Source organism: Oncorhynchus keta, chromosome 33, assembly GCF_023373465.1.
Source record: "Oncorhynchus keta strain PuntledgeMale-10-30-2019 chromosome 33, Oket_V2, whole genome shotgun sequence".
NCBI lineage: Eukaryota > Metazoa > Chordata > Actinopteri > Salmoniformes > Salmonidae > Oncorhynchus > Oncorhynchus keta.
Genome location: NC_068453.1, coordinates 13,951,262 through 13,977,844, shown reverse-complemented (window position 1 = coordinate 13,977,844; position 26,583 = coordinate 13,951,262). Strand labels below are relative to the sequence as shown.

General features: G+C 47.9%; 1 protein-coding gene across 5 annotated transcripts in view; it reads right to left on the bottom strand.

Annotated features, from left to right (window-relative positions):
• Positions 1-26,583, bottom strand: part of LOC118372254 (signal peptide, CUB and EGF-like domain-containing protein 1) — a 147,211-nt gene that overhangs the window by 44,766 nt on the left and 75,862 nt on the right. For 2 of the 5 annotated variants that reach the window (XM_052492015.1, XM_052492016.1), the window contains exons 5-8: positions 20,343-20,468; positions 14,772-14,888; positions 7,589-7,642; positions 2,713-2,802 (exon numbers count right to left, since the gene is read on the bottom strand). In XM_052492015.1, coding sequence (XP_052347975.1) covers positions 2,713-2,802; positions 7,589-7,642; positions 14,772-14,888; positions 20,343-20,468 — 387 coding nt within the window. The remainder of the gene's footprint in view (positions 1-2,712; positions 2,803-7,588; positions 7,643-14,771; positions 14,889-20,342; positions 20,469-26,583) is intronic. The other 3 variants (XM_052492018.1, XM_052492019.1, XM_052492017.1) reach the window with 2 other exon arrangements.

The following is a 26,583-nucleotide window of genomic DNA, read 5'->3' as shown; positions in this document are numbered from 1 at the left end:
CAGGATCCATTTCTGCCTTTGAAAACAAAATAATGTAAAATAAAGGAAACAGAACCATAAGAAACCAAGATGGAAACGCTGCCTCGAGGCTCCCAGGTTTAAGGAAGTGCAGTTTTAGTTAGATATTAGTGGGGGTTCACGCATTTAGTCTGGTTTAGTGGTTAGTCCAGATTAGTTGAGATATTTCCATTCAAGGGAGAAATATTGAAACCACACTTTAACAGTCAGGTGGAACTTCACAGGGGGTTCGAGGTCTGAAAGAGGGAAATGAAAGGGTCACAGGGACAGACTATGTACAGAATGGTGTTATCTAGGTGTTGATTGGCATACGTTGTCTGAGAACCATGTCGTTTGTCCCTTCTCACCAACCCTGTGGAGTGATTTTCGTTCAACAGTCAGTCATGACTGTTGAAGGGATGCATCTTCCTCCACTGAGTCGGGAAAGGGATATTCTATTCACACTTTTATTCATTTGTGCATTCATTTTATACTAATTGACTGAGTCATCCGTTGATGAACCTACAGTGTAGATACAGTATCTGGAGCCTGTCTCTCATCGACGGTGTCCAGGGCTTATATGAAAGCTCTTTATGCCACGATGTGGCTGTTTGAGTGATAATGCTCACTTGGAATGCAAGTACTGTAGGCCAAACGAGTGCATACTTGAGGAGTAGGGTGGCAGTCTGAAACAGGAAGATGGCGAGGGGCATATGGTGATAATGAACTGTGAAGGGCCCTCTGAAAGACATCCCTTGAGGAGTAGGGTGGCAGTCTGAAACAGGAAGATGGCGAGGGGCATATGGTGATAATGAACTGTGAAGGGCCCTGTGAAAGACATCCCTTGAGGAGTAGAAGTAGGGTGGCAGTCTGAAACAGGAAGATGGCGAGGGGCATATGGTGATAATGAACTGTGAAGGGCCCTCTGAAAGACATCCCTTGAGGAGTAGGGTGGCAGTCTGAAACGGGAAGATGGCGAGGGGCATATGGTGATAATGAACTGTGAAGGGCCCTCTGGAAGACATCCCTTGAGGAGTAGGGTGGCAGTCTGAAACAGGAAGATGGCGAGGGGCATATGGTGATAATGAACTGTGAAGGGCCCTCTGAAAGACATCCCAGTCTGAAACGGGAAGATGGCGAGGGGCATATGGTGATAATGAAGTGAAGGGCCCTCTGGAAGACATCTGAGGAGTAGGGTGGCAGTCTGAAACGGGAAGATGGCGAGGGGCATATGGTGACAATGAACTGTGAAGGGCCCTCTGAAAGACATCCCTTGAGGAGTAGGGTGGCAGTCTGAAACGGGAAGATGGCGAGGGCATATGGTGATAATGAACTGTGAAGGGCCCTCTGAAAGACATCCCTTGAGGAGTAGGGTGGCAGTCTGAAACGGGAAGATGGCGAGGGGCATATGGTGATAATGAACTGTGAAGGGCCCTCTGAAAGACATCCCTTGAGGCAGTCTGAAACGGGAAGATGGCAGTCTGAAGGGCCCTCTGAAAGACATCCCTTGAGGAGTAGGGTGGCAGTCTGAAACGGGAAGATGGCGAGGGGCATATGGTGATAATGAACTGTGAAGGGCCCTCTGAAAGACATCCCTTGAGGAGTAGGGTGGCAGTCTGAAACGGGAAGATGGCGAGGGGCATATGGTGATAATGAACTGTGAAGGGCCCTCTGAAAGACATCCCTTGAGGAGTAGGGTGGCAGTCTGAAACGGGAAGATGGCTAGGGGCATATGGTGATAATGAACTGTGAAGGGCCTCTGAAAGACATCCCTTGAGGAGTAGGGTGGCAGTCTGAAACGGGAAGATGGCGAGGGGCATATGGTGATAATGAACTGTGAAGGGCCCTCTGAAAGACATCCCTTGATATGTTGGTACTGCAAGGGTCAGACTAGGACACTTAACTGGCCAAGGGGACTGAGATGGAAACGATGCCATAGGATGGATGGGAAGTTAAAGGTCACCAATATTAAAGACTTCAGTGTCTATTCAATCAAAACTGCTATCTGGAAGAAGGCAAGGCAAGCACTGCAGTAGAGTTTGTTGAATAAATGAATCCAAAAGACATTCTCACAACATAAGTTTGATGATTTGTCTTCACCCGGAGACTTCCAGATGGTGGATTTGATTGAATGAAGCGCTATGTCATCCAAAGAGACTCTGCTGATAGAGACCCTTCAAAGATACTAGCTCTCATGTTCTCCACGGCAACGCCAAAGATATAATGGGATGGACCGGCTCCTCGTATACTGTTCCCTCCAAGCCATGAGTATCAGCATGGGGAGGGGGAAGGAAGGACTGAGGGTGTTTCAGATATTACAGGAAGATTTTTGCCTAAATTAGTGAACATGAAACCGTGTCAAAATGGTCCAGTGTTCTTCAAGACCTTATTCGTTGACCATTAACTTTCCGTTATGTGTAAAGACTCTGCAGTACCTGAGGAGGGGTGCCTGACCACCAGTCTAATCTTTTGAGGGATGTGTAGCTGCCTATAGGGGTAACTGTTAGTTACTGTGGGAGACGGGCGGTGGGGAGAGGTGGGAGCAGGGTTGGAGAAGTTTACCAACAGGCTGGGACCTTGAGGGTGGACATAGAGGGTACCAATGACTCATAAAAATACAAATGTATTTAACAGAGAGAGAGAAAGAGAGAGAGAGAAGGGAGATACAAGCACAAGCGCCATGGCAACACATAGAAAGAGGAAGAAAAGAGTTACCCATAAGTAGCCGCCGTTTCACCCGCTTGTCCACATCAGCTATTGACGTGGCATTGAACTCAGAGCTCTCAATTGCAGCCTCATCTCTCTCTAAAACACAAGTGACAAACAGTGAGCAGTAAGGTTAATTAGAAGCCCAATGTCCACCGCCCGCTGCCGCCCGAGACGTCAAGTCAGCCCCTCTTGGCGTTTGAGCAAAACCAAAGCCAAGAAGCAAGAAGCCATGAAAAGGCGCCAAAATCCCTGTTAGAGTGTTAATCCCAAAAACAAATCCAAAAGTCTCAGATAGCAAAAAAACAAACAAAATAAGTTGAAATGAGGGTACGGGTGGGAGTAGGGGACAAAAATAGCAGTTCAAATAAAAATATAATTTAGGGGGGTTGTGGGGGAGTTGGTTGTTGTAGCCGTTGCTGTTTCTGTCTTCCATATCAAACGGCCACACACACTCAGCAATGGTTCCCTCACATCCGAACAGGAGGAAGAGAGGGAGGAGGAAAGGAAGGAGGAGTAGAGGGAAGGATGAGCAAACATGTCCAAGACAAGCTGCATGAGTGTTGGGTAAGAAGCAGGGGGGTGAGGATGAAAACAGAACGGGTAAGAGGCTATGCTAGCCACCAGATCAGACAGAGAGAGGGAGCAACTACAAGGACTTCAGAATGACAAAATGAAAGAAAGAAAGAAAGAAATAAAGAAAGAAAGAAAGAAAGAAAGAAAGGGATGAGAGAGAGAAAAAGGGAAGAAGAAGAGAGAGGAAATCCCGACCCATTGTGGGCCACAATGGGAGAAGTAAACGGGAGGAGGAACACTCATAAATAAATGGGGTTGGGGACTAGTGGAAGGGGGAGCGATGGAGAGGGCATGCATAGAGGAGAAGGAGGTCGTCTGGGGGCAGCGCTGGTTGCCTGTTTGTCTATGGAACACATCACAACTGGCTTTAACAGTCAACGCTGGTAACCATGTTCCCAAGCTGGGGGTGGAGGGGGGGGTGAGAAGGGAAAGCCCGGGGGTTATGGTTAAGATGAACATGCAGATATGCAGCTGAGGAAACACAGATATGCATTAGCAGCCACTGCGTTAGAATGGATGGGCTGGGGTGGTGATGAGCGCTACTGGGCCTTGGGAAGAGAGGGTGTCTTTCACTGGGATGTCAGAGTCATTAGGCTCTGAATGAGCATCTCTCTCTGAAGTACTGAATTGGGGGTGGGGGTGGGGGGGGGGGGGGCAGGCCAGGGCACTGCCACTCAGTACAATAGAACTAGGACTGTCTTTGATGTACAAAGTCCTACGGAGGGGGATTTTGAGTGAGGGGGGAGGAAGGGGTAACTAAAGCCCCCCCCTGGTCACCCCTGGCTTGGCCCGTTACTGGTCTTTCTCAGGCGGTTAGTTTGGGAAGGATTGGTAGACAAAGTGAAGGACTCTCTGAAGCAGTGTTCACAAATGAATGGAGGCTTTCTGGCTCTCAACTACCGGTTAGGTGTGTGTGTGTGTGCATGTGTGTATATGAATGTGTTCATGTATGTGCGTGTGTGTTTATGCCTGTCTGTGTGTATATGGGTGACCGGGCAATTATGTGCTGGTGTATGGGTGTGAGTGCTTGTGAGTGTGTGCATGCTTGAGTGTGAGGGTGCGTGCACGTGTGTATGAGCGTGTGAAAGTGTGTGTGTGTGTGAGTGGGTGGTTGTGTAAGAAAGGGTGAGGAGGAGGAGAAGAGAACTCCAGGACTCTCCTAAGGGGCTAAGGAATCAGCAGTTCTAAGGTCCATTTAGAGGAGGCCTTCTGAGGGGGGATGTTTAGAGAGAGAGCAGAACTTACACAGGAAATAATCACTGAAGAGAGGGAGGAATGAATTCACAGCAGTACACTACAGCTAAGAGGAGAACAGTAACGGTAACCAGTAACGATGCACTGTAAGAAAACAGGGGGACAAGTGTTGGTTGCTATTAATGTTACTGCAATTCAAGGAGGGAAAAAATGAAAGAAAATACCAATCTGAATAAAAACAAAAAGGAAATCAAAGGGAAAATGCAGAATAGTAGGATCTCCCATGCAGCCGGACAGACAGAAACACAGACAGGCAGAAGGGTTGCGTAGATTAGTGACAGAGGTATGGTGAGGACAGACGGACGCACAGACGGACGGCCTGACAGACACGGAGAGCGTGTTAGATTGAGAATGCATGCGGCTGGCTGGGATGACGGCATGACGGAGGTGTTATTGAGAAACAGGCAGGGTTACTGGTCCGTCTCTACAGGTGGATGAGGGAGGAGGTGCTGATGGGTGGGGGGTGACGTGGGTTTTGGGGGTTGCCACAGTAACAGGATTTTGTTTGCTGGTTGAGGCCGTTGTACTGTTAGGGGGAGGGGGGCATATTTCAGGTTGGAGGAGGGAGGGTTGTTTGGAGTGATGTTTGTTTTTGGTTTGGGTGGGTAGCTCTATGTAACGTTAGATCAGGCTGCAACTGAGATGTTAACTCTAATCCTGTATCATTGTTTTATTAGTTCCCCCCCAGTCTTTAATTCAATTCCCTTTAATAACCTTAATTCCTTTAAGGTAAGGATTTTTTAATTGAATTTGAACATGGATGCTCAGACAAGACAGGCAATCAGTAACTATCACCAGAAAGCAGGAGGAGGTAGGGAGGGAGGAAGAGGAGGATGAGGAGGAAGAGGAGGATCACCAGAGACAGAACTACACAAAGGTGGGTCAAAGGTGGGCCCAGTGACAGAGCAGTTGGGACACTCAGACCAGGAGCCTTTCCTCTCGCCAGAGAGAAAAAGACACGGGACAGAGGGAGAAGGAGAACAGAGTTTTTCATTCTTTCAGAGGTCTTCCTCTTCTTTCGTGGATTTCGTTGTTCCTCGCATGGCTGGAAAGTAAAAGGTTATGGGCACAAAATGAAGGCAGTTCTGTGAGAACACAGCACTGATGATACTGTGTAGTAGAGATCTGTTTGTGGGGAGAGAGAGAGGGCTTCTCCAGTGTTCTAGCACAGCAGGAATGACAACACACAGAAGAAGGGTTTATTTATGACATGACAGAAGACCTGTGTTTGTGTGTGTGTGTGTGTGTGTGTGTGTGTGTGTGTGTGTGTGTGTGTGTGTGTGTGTGTGTGTGTGTGTGTGTGTGTGTGTGTGTGTGTGTGTGTGTGTGTGTGTGTGTGTGTTTTAATTCCAGTTAGAACAGGCATCATCAACTAAATTCTGCCGCAGCCAATTTTTTTCTTGAGTGGATGTTCGTGATGCCGGAACATAATTACAAATAATTTGTAGATCGCAAAATGACCGCAAGAAGCCCAAAAAGATATAATATTTGACTAAAACAATCAGTTCAAACATTGCTTACATTTGTATGCAATCACATCTATTATACGGGGAATACTTGAGAACAGATTTGCTAAATTAAAATTTTACAGTATTATGTCTAACAATTAAAAAAAAGAAAAAATAATAATAATATATTTTTTAATTTGCTCTGAAAACTTTTAGGGCCAAATAAAACCACCCGTGGGACAAATTTGGCCTGCGGGCCTCCAATTGGGGTAACCTGAGGTATTGTGTTCAGATGCATCTGATCTTAGTCAACTCCAGAAATGGTTTAACTCCATCTGGGGGCATCTGTACAGACTTTGACTAACTGGCATAATGTAACACAAGAAAAAGAGTTTGTGTATCTGCCAATCTGCTTTAGCTTGCCATGGATTTTGCAAATCGGTGGGATAAACCTTGTTTAGGAGCTATGGAGAAACAAGGGAGTCTGTAAATCACTGTCTCGTTATGGACAGACAGACAGACAGACACCGCCAGGCTCCCTTCGGAACACTCCGGAACGTTCAGGAACGTCTCTGTGCACCCAAAAAACACTGGAGCATTTTTTTTAAAGGCAGAAAAAAAATATGATTTGGTACGTCCAAGCCTCCACACTTCTGAGCCAAATGTGGGACTGGGGTCCGTTGGAAGGAAGGAAAAGAAAAAAATTATGAAAAACTCTTTCACTTACCTGGAACCTCTCATTTATCTCAGGCAAATTCCCCCAGAAAAAAAATCATGAACATTTCCTCTCTGTTCGGCTTCGGAGCCACCATAGCCACGGGATACGGCCACATTGACAGCCGGGCGTAAAAGTTAGCCATTTGGCAAACAGTGGCATGCAGGCCTGGCGTCTTTCAGGCCTAGCGATGGGCATGAGTTACACTGACTTGGCTAGTTTTCCAGGGTAATGAAGATGATGAATGTGTTTTTCAACTTCTGAGACTTCTCAACTATTCATTTTCCAGTTTCCCCCACAGCCCTACCTAGGGATCAAACCCCCAAACCCCCTCTATTCCTCCTTTCACTCCCTGACAAGTTAACACACTACTACTACACTGACTACTCTGTCGGCAGTCAAAGTGCGTGTTTATCTGGGAGTGTGCATACAGGTACAGGTGTAATTGTGTGATTGAAAGAGAAAGAGAGAGACAGAGAGAGAGAGACAGAGAGAGAGAGAGAGATAGAGACAGAGAGAGAGACAGAGAGAGAGACAGAGAGAGAGAGAGAGAGAGAGAGAGAGAGAGAGAGAGAGAGAGAGATAGAGACACTGAGAGAGAGAGAGAGAGAGAGAGAGAGAGAGAGAGAGAGAGAGAGAGAGAGAGAGAGAGAGAGAGAGAGAGAGAGAGAGAGAGACAGACAGCCAGTGAGAGCAACACATAAAGGAATGAGACACTGATCATACAACTCTCCTCTGTCACATGGCAAATCAGCTATTTTCAACATGCACCGGAAACTGTTTTCTTAGTACACATTTAGATGGGGAGAATTCTTTACTCCCTCTTCTCCCCATGCCACGATCTCCAAAAACAGGGTGAGCAGTCTTCAGGCCCCAGACAGGAAATAATCACCATCGTCATCGTGAAACTCCGGGCGACATTTTCGGGGTGCAACAAAGCACAGATCTGTGCAAAAATACTGTAAAGCTCATTATAATCTGGCAGCTGGATTACAGATCGTTTAAGAAAAATGTATAATTGAATCACACTGCCAGATTATAATAAGGCTTACGGTATTTTCACACAGATTTGTGCTCTTTTGCACGGCGAAAATGTCGCCCTCCATCTCTATTCAATTACTCACAGTTTCAAGTTACTCACATGACTGTGTATATTTGCAAGAAAATAAATAAACATTTGAATGCAATTTAAGGTTGGTTGATTATCTAGAAAATGTAAATATGTTACTGCGCACTCTCTAACGCTCTCTCGCTCATCCTGTCCATCTCTCTTGCTCTGTCTCTCTCTCTGAATGTATCAGTGGCTCAATCTCTCCCCCTCTGTCTTTTGTTGTGAGTGTATAAATAAGATGAGGCCGGGGTAGGGAGAGAGGGCTCAGGGGTGAAGTTAACTCATCACAAAGCCCTTCTCACCAGTTTCTCTCACATATTTATAACATCTACTGCAAAACAGATGAGAAATAACAGCTTTAAGATTAATATGTTCTCTAATGTGCACTGAGTGTCAGTACCAGTCAAACGTTTGGACACATACTCATTCAAGGGTTTTTCATTTGTAGAATAATATTGAAGATATCAAAATGAAGAAATAACACATATGGAATCATGTTGTAGCCAAATAAGTGTCAAACATATCAAAATATATTTGAGATTCTTCAAAGGAGCCACCCTTTGCCTCGGTGACAGCTTTGCACACTCTAAGCATTCTCTCAACCAGCTTCATGATGTTTCCAAGATGGCGTAGCAGTAAGTCGCCCTGTCGTCCTGTCCCCTGTATATATCGCGTCTTTTTCGTTTTTTTTTACATATTTTTTTTCGCATACCTCTTTAAAAACATTTAGCTAAATCTAAGCTTCCAAATACTCTCCTGCAACCCGCCTCACCCAATGTAGCTATTTTTCCTAAAGTATTTATATTTACTTCGCAACCGAAACCCCTCAACTGAAGCTAGCCAGCTAATCCACCAGCTATGCTAGCGGTCTTCAGCTAACCGGTCATCAGCTAACCTTTAGCCCGGAAAGCTCTCGCCAGTTCGAACAACGCGACTCTAACCAGAGCATAACGGACCTATTTATTTTTCATCCCCGGATTCCCACCGCAAACGGAACATTTTTCAGCTGGATCTTCACAACTAGCTATCTAGCTAAACTGCAACCCCGGAATGATTACCCCTGGCTAGCGTTTCCACCCACTTAGCTTGAAGCTAGCCCGGCCAGAGCACCTGTAGCACACCCCTGCTACCCTGTCTAGCCCGGGCCTACGAACTGTTAGCTTGTTAGCACAGGCCTGCTAACCGTCTGAATCGCCGCGTCCCAAACACTCTCTGGACCCATATTTACTTTCTATCTCTTTTTGATTTTTAAATTGTTTATACCTTCCGGAAACCTGCCTCACCCATTGTGATACGGAATCGCTATTATTTTTTATCTTTTAGAACACACTCAAGAACCTCCAGACGCTAACCAGCTAACTAGCTACAAGCTATTTAGTCATTGTTAGTTTTTTTTTTAACCTGGATAACACTCGCCAGTCCAGATTACCTGCCCATCCACCGCTGCCCCCTGGACACTGATCTCTTGGCTACATAGCTGATGCACGCTGGACTGTCCATTAATCACGGTACTCCATTCTGCTTGTTTGTTTTATCTGTCGGCCCCATTGCCTAGTCAACGCCATTTTACCTGCTGTTTGTTGTGCTAGCTGACTAGCTGTTTCTGTCTCACCTACTGTTTTAGCTAGCTTTCCCAATTCAACACCTGTGATTACTGTATGCCTCGCTGTATGTCTCTCTCATATGTCAATATGCCTTGTATACTGTTGTTCAGGTTAGTGATCATTGTTTTAGTTCACAATGGAGCCCCTAGTTCCACTCTTCATACCCCTGTTACCTCCTTTGTCCCACCTCCCACACATGCGGTGACCTCACCCATTACAACCAGCATGTCCAGAGATACAACCTCTCTCATCATCACCCAGTGCCTGGGCTTACCTCCGCTGTACCTGCACCCCACCATACCCCTGTCTGCGCATTATGCCCTGAATATATTCTACCATGCCCAGAAACCTGCTCCTCTTATTCTCTGTCCCCAACGCTCTAGGCGACCAGTTTTGATAGCCTTCAGCCGCACCCTCATACTACTCCTTCTCTACTCCGCGGGTGATGTGGAGGTAAACCCAGGCCCTGCATGTCCCCAGGCACCCTCATTTGTTGACTTCTGTGATCGAAAAAGCCTTGGTTTCATGCATGTCAACATCAGAAGCCTCCTCCCTAAATTTGTTTTACTCACTGCTTTAGCACACTCTGCTAACCCTGATGTCCTTGCCGTGTCTGAATCCTGGCTCAGGAAGGCCACCAAAAACCAAAAAAAAAAAAAAAAAATTTTGGGGAGATTTCCATACCCAACTATAACATCTTCTGTCAAGATAGAACTGCCAAAGGGGGAGGAGTTGCAGTCTACTGCAGAGATAGCCTGCAAAGTAATGTCATACTTTCCAGGTCCATACCCAAACAGTTCGAACTACTAATTTTGAAAATTACTCTCTCCAGAAATAAGTCTCTCACTGTTGCCGCCTGCTACCGACCCCCCTCAGCTCCCAGTTGTGCCCTGGACACCATTTGTGAATTGATCGGCCCCCATCTAGCTTCAGAGTTTGTTCTGTTAGGTGACCTAAACTGGGATATGCTTAACACCCCGGCAGTCCTACAATCTAAGCTAGATGCCCTCAATCTCACACAAATCATCAAGGAACCCACCAGGTACAACCCTAACTCCGTAAACGAGGGTACCCTCATAGACGTCATCCTGACCAACTGGCCCTCCAAATACACCTCCGCTGTCTTCAACCAGGATCTCAGCGATCACTGCCTCATTGCCTGTATCCGCTACGGAGCCGCAGTCAAACGACCACCCCTCATCACTGTCAAACGCTCCCTAAAACACTTCTGTGAGCAGGCCTTTCTAATCGACCTGGCCCGGGTATCCTGGAAGGACATTGACCTCATCCCGTCAGTTGAGGATGCCTGGTCATTCTTTAAAAGTAACTTCCTCACCATTTTAGATAAGCATGCTCCGTTCAAAAAATGCAGAACCAAGAACAGATACAGCCCTTGGTTCACTCCAGACCTGACTGCCCTCGACCAGCACAAAAACATCCTGTGGCGGACTGCAATAGCATCGAATAGTCCCCGCGATATGCAACTGTTCAGGGAAGTCAGGAACCAATACACACAGTCAGTCAGGAAAGCTAAGGCCAGCTACTTCAGGCAGAAGTTTGCATCCTGTAGCTCCAACTCCAAAAAGTTCTGGGACACTGTGAAGTCCATGGAGAACAAGAGCACCTCCTCCCAGCTGCCCACTGCACTGAGGCTAGGTAACACGGTCACCACCGATAAATCCATAATTATCGAAAACTTCAATAAGCATTTCTCAACGGCTGGCCATGCCTTCCGCCTGGCTACTCCAACCTCGGCCAACAGCTCCCCCCGCAGCTCCTCGCCCAAGCCTCTCCAGGTTCTCCTTTACCCAAATCCAGATAGCAGATGTTCTGAAAGAGCTGCAAAACCTGGACCCGTACAAATCAGCTGGGCTTGACAATCTGGACCCTCTATTTCTGAAACTATCCGCCGCCATTGTCGCAACCCCTATTACCAGCCTGTTCAACCTCTCTTTCATATCGTCTGAGATCCCCAAGGATTGGAAAGCTGCCGCAGTCATCCCCCTCTTCAAAGGGGGAGACACCCTGGACCCAAACTGTTACAGACCTATATCCATCCTGCCCTGCCTATCTAAGGTCTTCGAAAGCCAAGTCAACAAACAGGTCACTGACCATCTCGAATCCCACCGTACCTTCTCCTCTGTGCAATCTGGTTTCCGAGCCGGTCACGGGTGCACCTCAGCCACACTCAAGGTACTAAACGATATCATAACCGCCATCGATAAAAGACAGTACTGTGCAGCCGTCTTCATCGACCTTGCCAAGGCCTTCGACTCTGTCAATCACCATATTCTTATCGGCAGACTCAGTAGCCTCGGTTTTTCGGATGACTGCCTTGCCTGGTTCACCAATTACTTTGCAGACAGAGTTCAGTGTGTCAAATCGGAGGGCATGCTGGCCGGTCCTCTGGCAGTCTCTATGGGGGTGCCACAGGGTTCAATTCTCGGGCAGACTCTTTTCTCTGTATATATCAATGATGTTGCTCTTGCTGCGGGCGATTCCCTGATCCACCTCTACGCAGACGACACCATTCTATATACTTTCGGCCCGTCATTGGACACTGTGCTATCTAACCTCCAAACGAGCTTCAATGCCATACAACACTCCTTCCGTGGCCTCCAACTGCTCTTAAACGCTAGTAAAACCAAATGCATGCTTTTCAACCGATCGCTGCCTGCACCCGCATGCCCGACTAGCATCACCACCCTGGATGGTTCCGACCTTGAATATGTGGACATCTATAAGTACCTAGGTGTCTGGCTCGACTGCAAACTCTCCTTCCAGACTCATATCAAACATCTCCAATCGAAAATCAAATCAAGAGTCTGCTTTCTATTCCGCAACAAAGCCTCCTTCACTCACGCCGCCAAGCTTACCCTAGTAAAACTGACTATCCTACAGATCCTCGACTTTGGCGATGTCATCTACAAAATAGCTTCCAACACTCTACTCAGCAAACTGGATGCAGTCTATCACAGTGCCATCCGTTTTGTCACTAAAGAACCTTATACCACCCACCACTGCGACTTGTATGCTCTAGTCGGCTGGCCCTCGCTACATATTCGTCGCCAGACCCACTGGCTCCAGGTCATCTACAAGTCCATGCTAGGTAATGCTCCGCCTTATCTCAGTTCACTGGTCACGATGGCAACACCCATCCGTAGCACGCGCTCCAGCAGGTGTATTTCACTGATCATCCCTAAAGCCAACACCTCATTTGGCCGCCTTTCGTTCCAGTACTCTGCTGCCTATGACTGGAACGAATTGCAAAAATCGCTGAAGTTGGAGACTTTTATCTGCCTCACCAACTTCAAACATCAGCTATCTGAGCAGCTAACCGATCGCTGCTGCTGTACATAGTCTATTGGTAAATAGCCCACCCATTTTCACCTACCTCATTCCCATACTGTTTTTATACTGTTTTTATTTATTTACTTTTCTGCTCTTTTGCACACCAATATCTCTACCTGTACATGACCATCTGATCATTTATCACTCCAGTGCTAATCTGCAAAATTGTAATTATTCGCCTACCTCATGCCTTTTGCACACATTGTATATAGACTCCCCCTTTTTTCTACTGTGTTATTGACTTGTTAATTGTTTACTCCATGTGTAACTCTGTGTTGTCTGTTCACACTGCTATGCTTTATCTTGGCCAGGTCGCAGTTGCAAATGAGAACTTGTTCTCAACTAGCCTACCTGGTTAAATAAAGGTGAAATAAAACAATTAAAAATAATAAAAAAATGAGGAATGCTTTTCCAACAGTCTTGAAGGAGTTCCCACATATGCTGAGCACTTTGTGGCTGCTTTTCCTTCACTCTGCGGTCCAACTCCTCCCAAACCATCTCAATTTTGTTGAGGGATTGCGGAGGCCAGGTCATCTGATGCAGCACTCCATCACTCTCCTTCTTGGTCAAATAGCCCTTAAAAAATGACAGTCCCACTAAGCACAAACTAGATGGGATGGCGTATTGCTGCAGAATGTTGTGGTAGCCATGCTGGTTAAGTGTGCCTTGAATTCTAAATAAGTCACAGACAGTGTCACAAGCAAAGCACCCCCACACCATAACACCTCCTCCTCCATGCTTCACGGTGGGAACCACACGTGCAGAGGTCATCAGTTTACCTACTCTGTCTCTCACAAAGACAAGGCAGTTGGAACCAAACATCTCACATTTGGACTCAGACCAAAGGACAGATTTCCACCGGTCCAATGTCAATTGGTTGTGTTTCTTGGCCACAGAAAGTCTCTTCTTATTATTGGTGTCCTTTAGTAGTGTTTATAATGCAGCAATTTGAACATGAAGGCCTGATTCACGCAGTCTCCTATGAACAATTGATGTTGAGATGTGTCTGTTACTTAAACTCAGTGAAGCATTTATTTGGGCTGAAATCTGAGGTGCAGTTAACTCTAATGAACTTATTCTCTGCAGCAGAGATAACTCTGGGACTTCCTTTCCTGTGGTGGTCCTCATGAGAGCCAGTTTCATCATAGCGCTTGATGGTTTTTGCGACTGCACTTGAGGGAACATTCAAAGTTCTTGACATTTTCTGGATTGACTGACATGCAGGTCTTAAAGTAATGATGGACTGTCGTTTTTCTTTGCTTATTTGAGCTGTTCTTGCCATAATATGGACTTGGTCTTTTACCAAATAGGGTTTTCTTCTGTATACACCCCTACCTTGTCACGACACAACTGATTGGCTTAAACGCAGTAAGAAGCAAAGAAATTCCACAAATTAACTTTTAACAAGGCACACCTGTTAATTGAAATGCATTCCAGGTGATCATGGTCATGAAGCTGGTTGAGAGAATGCCAAGCGTGTGCAAAGCTGTCATCAAGGTAAAGGGCTAATTTGAAGAATCTCAAATATAAAATATTGGTTACTACATGACTCCATATGTGTTATTTCATAGTTCTGATGTCTTCACTATTATTATACAATGTAGTAAATAGTAACAAATAAAGAAAAACCCTGGAATGAGTAGGTGTGTCCAAACCTTTGACTGGTAGTGTATATGATTTGAGAGTATTGAGGAAGATGATAAATTGAACAAAAGTGTATAATGTGTGTGTCAATTTAGAGTCTACACTGTTATGTATACAAATTGAGGAGAATGTGTGTGCCTCTCTCTCTCTCTGTGTGTGTGTGTGTGTGTGTGTGTGTGTGTGTGTGTGTGTGTGTGTGTGTGTGTGTGTGTGTGTGTGTGTGTGTGTGTGTGTGTGTGTGTGTGTGTGTGTGTGTGTGTGTGTGTGTGCTACATAAGTGAGTTTGTGTGCCTCTATGTTTGTGTGTGTGTGTGTTTGTGGCAGAAACTACTCAAAGAGATGAAGTACAGTCTGTTGTCACTCACCGATGCAGGTCTTGCTGTCTGAGTGCAGGGCGTACTTCTGGTGACAGCCACAAACCGGCCCCACATCCGTATCGTCACACATGTGCTGGCAGCCTCCGTTCCCATAGTTACACGTCACTGGCAACATATAAGGATTGTAAGGGAATGGTATAGGCATACACCCCCACCCCCCACACACACACACATACACACACCCTGACTATATACTCAAATACCTTACACCAAAAACAGAAATCTGTTTTTAAGTGCTTGGACAGACATGAATTCACTGTGTGCTGCTTCTTATGATCTTCAGACACAGTCCCCCAACAATAACAGTGAGAAGGCCCCAGAGTACATTCCTAATGTAGGGTAATAAAGTAGAAAAAAAGTAGCAGAATGTGAGCCGTGACCGGAGCCGGCCTCCCTCTGTTCCCTATACTCTCTGCTCTCTTCATGACAGGTGACATGGGTTCACCAGACACTGGGTTGGACCAGGACATAGAGAGAGAGAGCAAGTGAGAGAGATGGGGAGAGAGAGAGAGAGAGAGAGAGAGAGAGAGAGAGAGAGAGAGAGAGAGAGAGAGTTAGAGTTAGAGAGAGTTAGAGAGAGTTAGAGAGAGAGAGAGAGAGAGAAAGAGACAGAGAGAGAGAGACAGAGAGAGAGAGAGACAGAGAGAGTGAGAGAGAGTTAGAGAGAGAGAGAGAGAGAGAGAGAGTGAGAGTTAGAGAGAGAGAGTTAGAGAGAGTTAGAGAGAGAGAGTTAGAGAGAGAGAGAGAGAGAGAGAGAGAGAGAGAGAGAGAGAGAGAGAGAGAGAGAGAGAGAGAGAGAGAGAGAGAGAGAGAGAGGAGACAGAGGGAGACAGAGGGAGAGAGAGAGACAGAGAGAGAGAGAGAGAGAGAGAGAGAGAGAGAGAGAGAGAGAGAGAAAGAGAGAGATAGTAATAGTGAAGGTGTAAACTTGGCAGTAGAAAATCTTAACAGTATATTTGACCTGATGGAAGATGGAGCAAGAGAGAATGAAATAATAACATTGAGAGAGAGAGAGTTATAGGCAGAATAAAAACAAGGAAGTATTTTTATGGGAGTATAATCATACGTATTGAGACCTGTTAATGTCCCCTGCTCTGATGTTAACAAGCTTGTCCTGGAAGAAGAGAGGGGGAGAAGGGGGGGGGTGGGTTGGAGAGGAGAAGAGAGAACAAGAGAGAGAGAAAGAGAGAGAGAGAGAGACAGAGACAACCCGAAGAGAGGAGCTAAAGCTCATCAAGTCCCCCAGTCAGTCATTGATCAGTGTCTCCAGCCCAACCCAGAGCTTTTATCACAAGTCTACTACAGCACTGCTGAGAGTAGAGTGCGTGTGTGAGTCAGCGTGTGTGTGAGTTAGTGTGTGTGTGTGTATGTGTGTGTGTGTGTGCGCGTGTGTGTGTGTGTGTGTGTGTGTGTGTGTGTGTGTGTGTGTGTGTGTGTGTGTGTGTATGTGTGTGTGTGTGTGTGTGTGTGTGTGTGTGTGTGTGTGTGTGTGTGTGTGTGTGTGTGTGTGTGTGTGTCAGTGTGTGTGTGTGTGTGTGTGTGTGTGTGTGTGTGTGTGTGTGTGTGTGTGTGTGTGTGTGTGTGTGTGTGTGTGTGTGTGTGTGTGCTACAACTCCGCTACAGCCGACACTCCGCTGCCGAGCATTCCTCTTCACACCGCAAATGAAATACTAACGTTCCGACTCATAACAAACCCTCTTCCTCTACAGTCGGTGGGACACGTTATAAAGGGTGCCGTTTTTAAGCAGGACAAAATGTGTTACCAAATAAAATGTAACTAATAAAAAGCTTATTTTCCCCTCCTGAATGGTTACTGTGAGTTGAATTTAAATTCCATGGCTCAGGTCGCTCAGCGCACAGGATGAAAATAATATGATGGGACGTTTAAAAAAAAAAAACATCCTTAATATGCTTTCATGAAGGTTCAGATTGTATTACATCTGGCTACTGAATGTATCATTTTCTGGCCTCAGTGATAGCTAGCACTGGAGTATAAATCAATTCTGAAAACCCACTGCAGTTGTTAGCTAGTGCAGCCTGCCTCTCGCAGCGTGGTGCTATCTAAGCAATTGGGGATGATGTGTTCTAGGAGATACTGGTGAGGCAGAGCACACTCCCTGAGAGAGAGAGAGAGAAACATATATATACATATAGAGATATATATATACACACAGTTGAAGTCGGAAGTTTACATACACTTAGGTGGAGTCATTAAAACTCGTTTTTCAACCACTCCACAGATGTATGGTTAACAAACTATAGGTTTGGCAAGTTGGTTAGGACATCTACTTTGTGCATGACACAAGTCATTTTTCCAACAATTGTTTACAGACAGATTATTTCACTTATATAATTCACCGTATCACAATTCCAGTGGATCAGATGTTTACATACACTAAGTTGACTGTGCCTTTAAACAGCTTGGAAAATTCCAGAAAATTATGTCATGGCTTTATAAGCTTCTGATAGGCTAACTGACATCATTTGAGTCAATTGGAGGTGTACCTATGGATGTATTTCAAGGCCTACCTTCAAACTCAGTGCCTCTTTGCTTGACATCATGGGAAAATCAAAAGAAATCAGCCAAGACCTCAGAAAAACAATTGTAGACCTCCACAAGTCTGGTTCATCTTTAGGAGCAATTTCCAAACACCTGAAGGTACCACATTCATCTGTACAAACAATAATACGCAAGTATAAACAACATGGGACCACGCAGCCGTCATACCGCTCAGGAAGGAGATGCATTCTGTATCCTAGAGATGAACGTGCTTTGGGGCCGAATAGTGCAAATCAATCCCAGAACAACAGCAAAGGACCTTTTGAAGATGCTGGAGGAAACAGGTACAAAATAATATATATCCACAGTAAAACAAATTCTATATCAACATAACCTGAAAGGCCGCTCAGCAAGAAAGAAGCCACTGCTCCAAAACCGCCATAAAAAAGCAAGACGACGGTTTGCAACTGCACATGGGGACAAAGATCAAACTTTTTGGAGAAATGTACTCTGGTCTGAATAAACAAAAATAGAATTGTTTGGCCATAATGATCATCGTTATGTTTGGAGGAAAAAGGGGGATGCTTGCAAGCCGAAGAACACTATCCCAACCGTGAAGCACGGGGGAGGCAGCATCATGTTGTGGGGGTGCTTTGCTGCATGAGGGACTGGTGCACTTCACAAAATTGATGACATCATGAGAAGGAAAATTATGTGGATTTATTGAAGTCAGGTTTGTAGGCCTCCTTGCTTGCACACACTTTTTCAGTTCTGCTCACAACTTTTCTATAGGATTGAGGTCAGGGCTTTGTGATGGCCATTCCAATACCTTGACTTTATTGTCCTTAAGCCATTTAGCCAAAACCTTAGAAGTACGCTTGGGGTTATTGTCCATTTGGAAGACCCATTTGCGACCAAGCTTTAACTTGTGTCTTGAGATTTTGCGTCAATATATCCACGTAATTTTCCTTCTCATGATGCCATCTATTTTGTGAAGTGCACCAGTCCCTCCTGCAGCAAAGCACCCCCACAACATGATGCTGCCACCACCGTGCTTCACGGTTGGGATGGTGTTCTTCTAACCCACTGGAATTGTGATACAGTGAGTTATAAGTGAAATAATCTGTCTGTAAACAATTGTTGGAAACATTACTTGTGTCATGCACAAAGAAGATTTCCTAACTGACTTGCCAAAACTATAGTTTGTTAACAACACATTTGTGGAGGGTTTTAATGACTCCACCTAAGTGCATGTAAACTTCCGACTTCATCTGTATATACACTGCTCAAAAAAATACTAAAATAACACTAAAATAACACATCCTAGATCTGAATGAATGAAATATTCTTATTAAATAGTATTTTCTTTACATAGTTGAATGTGCTGACAACAAAATCACACAAACATGATCAATGGAAATCAAATGTATCAACCTGTGGAGGTCTGGATTTGTAGTCACACTCAAAATTAAAGTGGAAAACCACACTACAGGCTGATCCAACTTTGATGTAATGTCCTTAAAACAAGTCAAAATGAGGCTCAGTAGTGTGTGTGGCCTCCACGTGCCTATATGACCTCCCTACAACGCCTGGGCATGCTCCTAATGAGATGGCGGATGGTCTCCTGAGGGATCTCCTCCCAGACCTGGACTAAAGCATCCGCCAACTCCTGGACAATCTGTGGTGCAACGTGGTGTTGGTGGATGGAGCGAGACATGATGACCCAGATGTGCTCAATTGGATTCAGGTCTGGGGAACGGGCGGGCCAGTCCATAGCATCAATGCCTTCCTCTTGCAGGAACTGCTGACACACTCCAGCCACATGAGGTCTAGCATTGTCTTGCATTAGGAGGAACCCAGGGCCAACCGCACCAGCATATGGTCTCACAAGGGGTCTGAGGATCTCATCTCGGTACCTAATGGCAGTCAGGCTACCTCTGGCGAGTACATGGAGGGCTGTGCGGCCCCCAAAGAAATGCCATGATTGACCCACCGCCAAACCGGTCACGCTGGAGGATGTTGCGGGCAGCAGAACGTTCTCCACGGCGTCTCCAGACTCTGCCACATCTGTCACATGTGCTCAGTGTGAACCTGCTTTCATCTGTGAAGAGCACAGAGCGCCAGTGGCGAATTTGCCAATCTTGGTGTTCTCTGGTAAATGCCAAACATCCTGCACAGTGTTGGGCTGTAAGCACAACCCTCACCTGTGGACATCTGGCCCTCATACCACCCTCATGGAGTCTGTTTCTGGCCGTTTGAGCAGACACATGCACATTTGTGGCCTGCTGGAGGTCATTTTGCAGGGCTCTGGCAGTGCTCCTCCTGCTCCTCCTTGCACAAAGGCAGAGGTAGCGGTCCTGCTGCTGGGTTTTTGCCCTCCTACGGCCTCCTCCACGTCTCCTGATGTACTGGCCTGTCTCCTGGTAGCGCCTCCATGCTCTGGACACTACGCTGACAGACACAGCAAACCTTCTTGCCACAGCTCGCATTGATGTGCCATCCTGGATGAGCTGCACTACCTGAGCCACTTGTGTGGGTTGTAGACTCTGTCTCATGCTACCACTAGAGTGAAAGCACCACCAGCATTCAAAAGTGACCAAAACATCAGCCAGGAAGCATTGGAACTGAGAAGTGGTCTGTGGTCACCACCTGCAGAACCACTCCTTTATTGGGGGTGTCTTGCTAATTGCCTATAATTTCCACCTGTTGTCTATTCCATTTGCACAACAGCATGTGAAATGTATTGTCAATCAGTGTTGCTTCCTAAGTGGACAGTTTGATTTCAGAGAAGTGTGATTGACTTGGAGTTATATTGTGTTGTTTAAGTGTTCCCTTTATTTATTGAGCAGTGTATATAGAGAGCGAGAGAAAAAGAGAGGGAGACAGAGAGAATAACACAACAACACGGTTGGAACACAGAACTACAATTTATGGCTTTGACCTTGGCTCTGGAGTGGGTGACTCCAACCGGAACCACTGTCCAAAGCTCTCATGTATAATACACCACAGGGCTGTTTAGGGCCCCTAGGGTGGAGTGATAGCCCGTGGAGGGTACGTACATGTACAGTCTCTCTGGTTCTTTGCCAGCTCGAACCCGGGCCGGCACTCGCAAGCCACGCCCCCCTTAGGGGTCTCCCTGCAGATGTGGGCGCAGCCGTGGTCCTTGTTCATGCAGTTCATTCCATCTGTGGAGGGAGAGAGACGGAGGGAGATGGAGGGAGAGAGACAGAGAGGGAGAGAGGGAGAGAGAGAGAGAGAGAGAGAGAGAGAGAGAGTGAAAGACAAATCATATTAGTGGTAGATGGGTCTGTAGACCTGTAGTTGAGGACCAAAGGTCTTTGTAGGAGCCCTGCAAGGTTAATCAGATGACTGTCTGATTTGGATCATCCTACAGCCACATGTGACAGAGGACAACGAGCCATGCTAGAAAACATTGATGGGTAAAGGTTGCAAAATTCTGGGATCTTTCAATACATTTTCTGGTTTTCCAGAAATCCTGGTTGGAGGGTTCTGGATGTCCTACTTATTCCCTCCTGATTCTGGGAGTCCTCCAACTGGGATTGCTGGAAAACCAGGGAATTTATTGAAAGTTCCCTGAATGTTGAAACCCTATTGATGGGGTCATAACCATGTCTGACTGATTGACTGATGGGTTACGAGCCTGGCAGACAACAGTTGGACTAGTGGGCTGATGGGAGAAGGGCTATTTAAACATCCTCACTCACAACGATGAAGGGGGTGAAGTTCCATCTCCATCACAAACAGACTACAGACTCCTTCAGAGTGATGTGCTGTGAGTTTTTCATGAGCAAAATAAATGTGTTAAACATTCCTGCCACAGCCTCCCATTCCATCCTCACTGGGGATAGCACAGAGGCGTCTGTCTGTCTGTCTGTCTGTCTGTCTGTCTGTGTGCGTGCGTGCGTGCACGTGTGTGTGTGTGTGTGTGACAAGAGACAGGCGTGAGGGGGAGAGAGGGACGGGGGCTTATCAAACGGAGGCCTTGGACCCCAATGTTTTCCTTCCCTAATTGCACAAAGCCAGTTTCATGCTCTCTGACTTCCGGCTGAGTGCACTGAGGGTCAGGGGAACAAGGATAACACCTTAAAGAGCTGCTCCCAGACACATTCAAAATCCACAAACGCACACACTCACGCATGCACACACACACACACACACACACACACACACACACACACACACACACACACACACACACACACACACACACACACACACACACACACACACACACACACACACACACACACACACACACACACACACACACAGTCAAGTCCCAGTCAGAGAGCATATGCCAAGATCAATTAAGCCAAGTGTTAATTTAATGATTCGACACAGTTCAACTCCATCCTCCCCCCAGTCCTCCTCTCCTCTCCTCCCTCCACCGTTCAGTGGTGATCTGAGGTTCTTTCCTGTCAGTCCTAGTGGCTGTACATCCCTCCCCCTTCTATCTTCCACCCGTTTGACTTCAGCCCCGGCCCATTGATTCACACAGCAGCAAGGCGCGCTAATAACTTAAATGGCCCTGTATTTACATCTTCATTAGAGGGGACAGATGAGGGGGGAGAACAGAAGAGACTTTGGGGGCCCGGACTCTCCAGAGAGGAGTGGAGCAGGAAAACGCAGCCAAAGATATCATTAGGATCCGGGAAGGGCCTGGAAAATTTACACAGAACGTTTGAGAATATTTTGGAATTTCTCCTCGTCGGGAGCAGGGATCAGATGATGAATGTCTTACGTGTGTGTGAGTGTGTGATGAGTTACTTAGACACAGAGATGTTCTTAAAATAAACTATATTTTTCAAAATAAAATCCCAAATGATCATTAAGGTGACATGTCGGGCAGAAGAAAAGAGAGATGGATGGAGAGAGATGGAGGGTACTAAGAGGATGAAGAGAGAGGGAGGGCACTAAGAGGATGAAGAGAGATGGAGGGTACTAAGAGGATGAAGAGAGAGGGAGGGCACTAAGAGGATGAAGAGAGAGGGAGGGCACTAAGAGGATGAAGAGAGAGGGAGGGTTCATAAGAGGATGGAGAGAGAGGGAGGGCACTAAGAGGATGAAGAGAGAGGGAGGGTACTAAGAGGATGAAGAGAGAGGGAGGGCACTAAGAGGATGAAGAGAGAGGGAGGGTACTAAGAGGATGGAGAGAGAGGGAGGGCACTAAGAGGATGAAGAGAGAGGGAGGGCACTAAGAGGATGAAGAGAGAGGGAGTGCACTAAGAGGATGGAGAGAGAGGGAGGGTACTAAGAGGATGGAGAGAGAGGGGGAGTGAGTCCTCCTCTAAAGAAAACATCAACACCCACGGAATGCATTCTCTCACAAGGGACGTTTACCAAGACAAAACCACCGTCCCCCCGTCCTCCCCCCAGACACCCCCTCCACTACATCCTGGTCCTCTCCAAAACCCTCAAAGAGCACTGGGCAGCCCTTTCTGGATTTCTCTTTGTGGTGTGGTGAGAGTAACAGTCCCTGGGGGCCCTTCATGTGCCTCATTAGCGGTCCAAAGTATCTCCTTGGATAGGGGTGCTAGGAGTCCCCTTTACAGACAAGTCTAACACTACCATCCTAAAGCATCTCCTTTCTAAAGACTCAATCTGAAAGATTTCCAACTCATCCAAGGTGTTCAGGCGACACGGTGTAAAAATGGAACGAATAAATGCTACATTTTCATATATGTGGAGTGAAATGTAAAGTTACACTTGTTCCTGTACAATCAATGTATTGTGGTTTATGTAAGTGCATACATTTCACATTTGAGTTATTCTTTAAACGCACTGAAAGTAAACTCGGATCGGATAGGTTAGGAAACGTTTCCGTGTGGAAAAGGAATATCGGTGGCCACCTCAACCCACAGCCCTCACAACACAACAGTTGACAAGATATACGCTGTAGCTGTTTTAAAAAACTACATTCAGAAGAAAGAAGTGTGTACAACTTCATCTATAGTCAATTTAAACTTGGGTGAAGTCAAATAAAACTTGGAAAGGGAGAAGGTGGAGAGGGACCCCTGGACTAAGCACAATCTGTCCTGAAACAGCAAACGGAGCCGGGGGCCACCTGGGCCTTGAGCTCCGCTGGCCCCTCTATAGGCACAATGTGATGAGATGGCTGGCTGGAGGAAGGCCTGGGAGGGAGGCAACTGAAATGTTTAGTTATCAAACCTGAAGGTCAAACGTGACGGGCCGATAAACGTTCTACCCACAACACATGTCGAGCTCTGACAAACTCTGTTTGTGCTAAACGTCAATGACAGATAGAGAGGGGGGTGTGGGGGAGGGAGGGAAGGAGAAAGAGAGACAGACAGAGAGGGGGGTGGGGGAGGGAGGGAAGGAGAAAGAGAGACAGACAGAGAGGGGGGTGTGGGGGAGGGAGGGAAGGAGAAAGAGAGACAGACAGAGAGGGGGGGTGTGGGGGAGGGAGGGAAGGAGAAAGAGAGAGAGACAGAGAGGGGGTGTGGGGGGAGGAGGGAAGGAGAAAGAGATACAGATAGAGGGGGTGGGGGGGAGGGAAGGAGAAAGAGAGAGACAGACAGAGAGGGGGGTGTGGGGGAGGGAGGGCAGGAGAAAGAGAGGGGGTGTGGGGGAGGGAGGGAAGGAGAAAGAGAGACAGACAGAGAGGGGGGTGGGGGAGGGAGGGAAGGAGAAAGAGAGACAGATAGAGAGGGGGTGTGGGGGAGGGAGGGAAGGAGAAAGAGAGACAGACAGAGAGGGGGTGTGGGGGAGGGAGGGAAGGAGAGATACAGATAGAGAGGGGGTGTGGGGGAGGGAGGGAAGGAGAAAAGAGAGACAGACAGAGAGGGGGTGTGGGGGAGGGAGGGAAGGAGAAAGAGAGACAGACAGAGAGGGGGGTGTGGGGGAGGGAGGGAAGGAGAAAGAGATACAGATAGAGAGGGGGTGTGGGGAGGGAGGGTAGGAGAAAGAGAGAGACAGACAGAGAGGGGTGTGGGGGAGGGAGGGCAGGAGAAAAGAGGGGTGTGGGGAGGGAGGGAAGGAGAAAGAGAGACAGACAGAGAGGGGGTGTGGGGGGAGGGAGGGAAGGAGAAAGAGAGACAGATAGAGAGGGGGTGTGGGGGGAGGGAGGGAAGGAGAAAGAGAGACAGACAGAGAGGGGGTGTGGGGGAGGGAGGAAGGAGAGATACAGATAGAGAGAGGGGTGTGGGGGAGGGAGGGAAGGAGAAAGAGAGAGACAGACAGAGAGGGGGTGTGGGGGGAGGGAGGTCAGGGAAAAGAGAGGGGGTGTGGGGGAGGGAGGGAAGGAGAAAGAGAGACAGACAGAGAGGGGGTGTGGGGGGAGGGAGGGAAGGAGAAAGAGAGACAGATAGAGGGGAGGGTGTGGGGGAGGGAGAGAAGGAGACAGAAGAGAGGGGGTGTGGGGGAGACAGAGGAGAAAGAGAGACAGGGGTGGGGGGAGGGAGGAAGGAGAAAGAGAGACAGATAGGGGGTGTGGGGGAGGGAGGGAAGGAGAAAGAGAGACAGACAGAGAGGGGGTGTGGGGGAGGGAGGAAGGAGAAAGAGAGACAGATAGAGAGGGGGTGGGGGGGAGGGGAGAAAGGAGACAGGAGAGGGGGTGTGGGGGGAGGGAGGGAAGGAGAAAGAGAGACAGACAGAGGGGGGGTGGGGGAGGGAGGGAAGGAGAAAGGAGACAGACAGAGAGGGGGTGTGGGGGGAGGGAGGGAAGGAGAAAGAGAGACAGATAGAGAGGGGGTGGGGGGGAGGGAAGGAGAAAGAGAGACAGACAGAGAGGGGGTGTGGGGGAGGGAGGAAGGAGAAAGACAGACAGATAGAGAGGGGGTGTGGGGGGAGGGAGAAAGAGAGACAGACAGGAGGGGTGTGGGGGAGGGAGGGAAGGAGAAAGAGAGACAGACAGAGAGGGGGTGTGGGGAGGGAGGAAGGAGAAAGAGAGACAGACAGAGAGGGGGTGTGGGGGGAGGGAGGGAAGGAGAAAGAGAGACAGATAGAGAGGGGGGTGTGGGGGAGGGAGGGAAGGAGAAAGAGAGACAGACAGAGAGGGGGGTGTGGGGGAGGGAGGGAAGGAGAAAGAGAGACAGACAGAGAGGGGGTGTGGGGGAGGGAGGGAAGGAGAAAGAGAGACAGACAGAGAGGGGGTGTGGGGGAGGGAGGGAAGGAGAAGAGAGACAGATAGAGAGGGGGTGGGGGAGGGAGGGAAGGAGAAAGAGAGACAGACAGAGAGGGGTGTGGGGGAGGGAGGGAAGGAGAAAGAGAGACAGACAGAGAGGGGGTGTGGGGGGGAGGGAAGGAGAAAGAGATACAGATAGAGAGGGGGTGTGGGGGGAGGGAGGGAAGGAGAAAGAGAGAGACAGAGAGAGGGGTGTGGGGAGGGAGGGCAGGGAGGAGTGGGGTGGGGGGAGGGAGGGAAGGAGAAAGAGAGACAGACAGAGAGGGGGTGTGGGGGAGGGAGGGAAGGAGAAAAGAGACAGATAGAGAGGGGGTGTGGGGGGAGGGAGGGAAGGAGAAAGAGAGACAGACAGAGAGGGGGTGTGGGGGAGGGAGGGAAGGAGAAAGAGAGACAGACAGAGAGGGGGGTGGGGGAGGGAGGGAAGAGAGAGATACAGATAGAGAGAGGGGTGTGGGGGGAGGGAGGGAAGGAGAAAGAGAGAGACAGACAGAGAGGGGGGTGGGGGAGGGAGGGGGAGAAAGAGAGGGGGTGTGGGGGAGGAGGGAAGGAGAAAGATAGACAGATAGAGAGGGGTGTGGGGGAGGGAGGGAAGGAGAAAGAGAGACAGATAGAGGGGGTGTGGGGAGGGAGGGAAGGAGAAAGAGAGACAGATAGAGAGGGGGTGTGGGGGAGGGAGAGAAGGAAGGAGAAAGAGAGACAGAGAGGGGTGTAAGAGGGGAGGGAGAGAAGGAGAAAAGAGAGACAGACAGAGAGGGGGGTGGGGAGGGAGAAGGAGAAAGAGAGACAGATAGAGAGGGGGTGTGGGGGAGAGGGAAGGAAGGAGAAAGAGAGACAGATAGAGAGAGGGGGTGTGGGGGAGGGAGGGAAGGAGAAAGAGAGACAGACAGAGAGGGGTGGGGGGAGGGAGGAAGGAGAAAGAGAGACAGATAGAGAGGGGGTGTGGGGGAGGGAGGGAAGGAGAAAGATAGACAGATAGAGAGGGGGGTGTGGGGGAGGGAGAGAAGGCGAAAGAGAGACAGACAGAGAGGGGGGGGGGGGGGAGGGAGGGAAGGAGAAAGAGAGACAGACAGAGAGGGGGGTGTGGGGGAGGGAGGGAAGGAGAGATACAGATAGAGAGAGGGGTGTGGGGGAGGGAG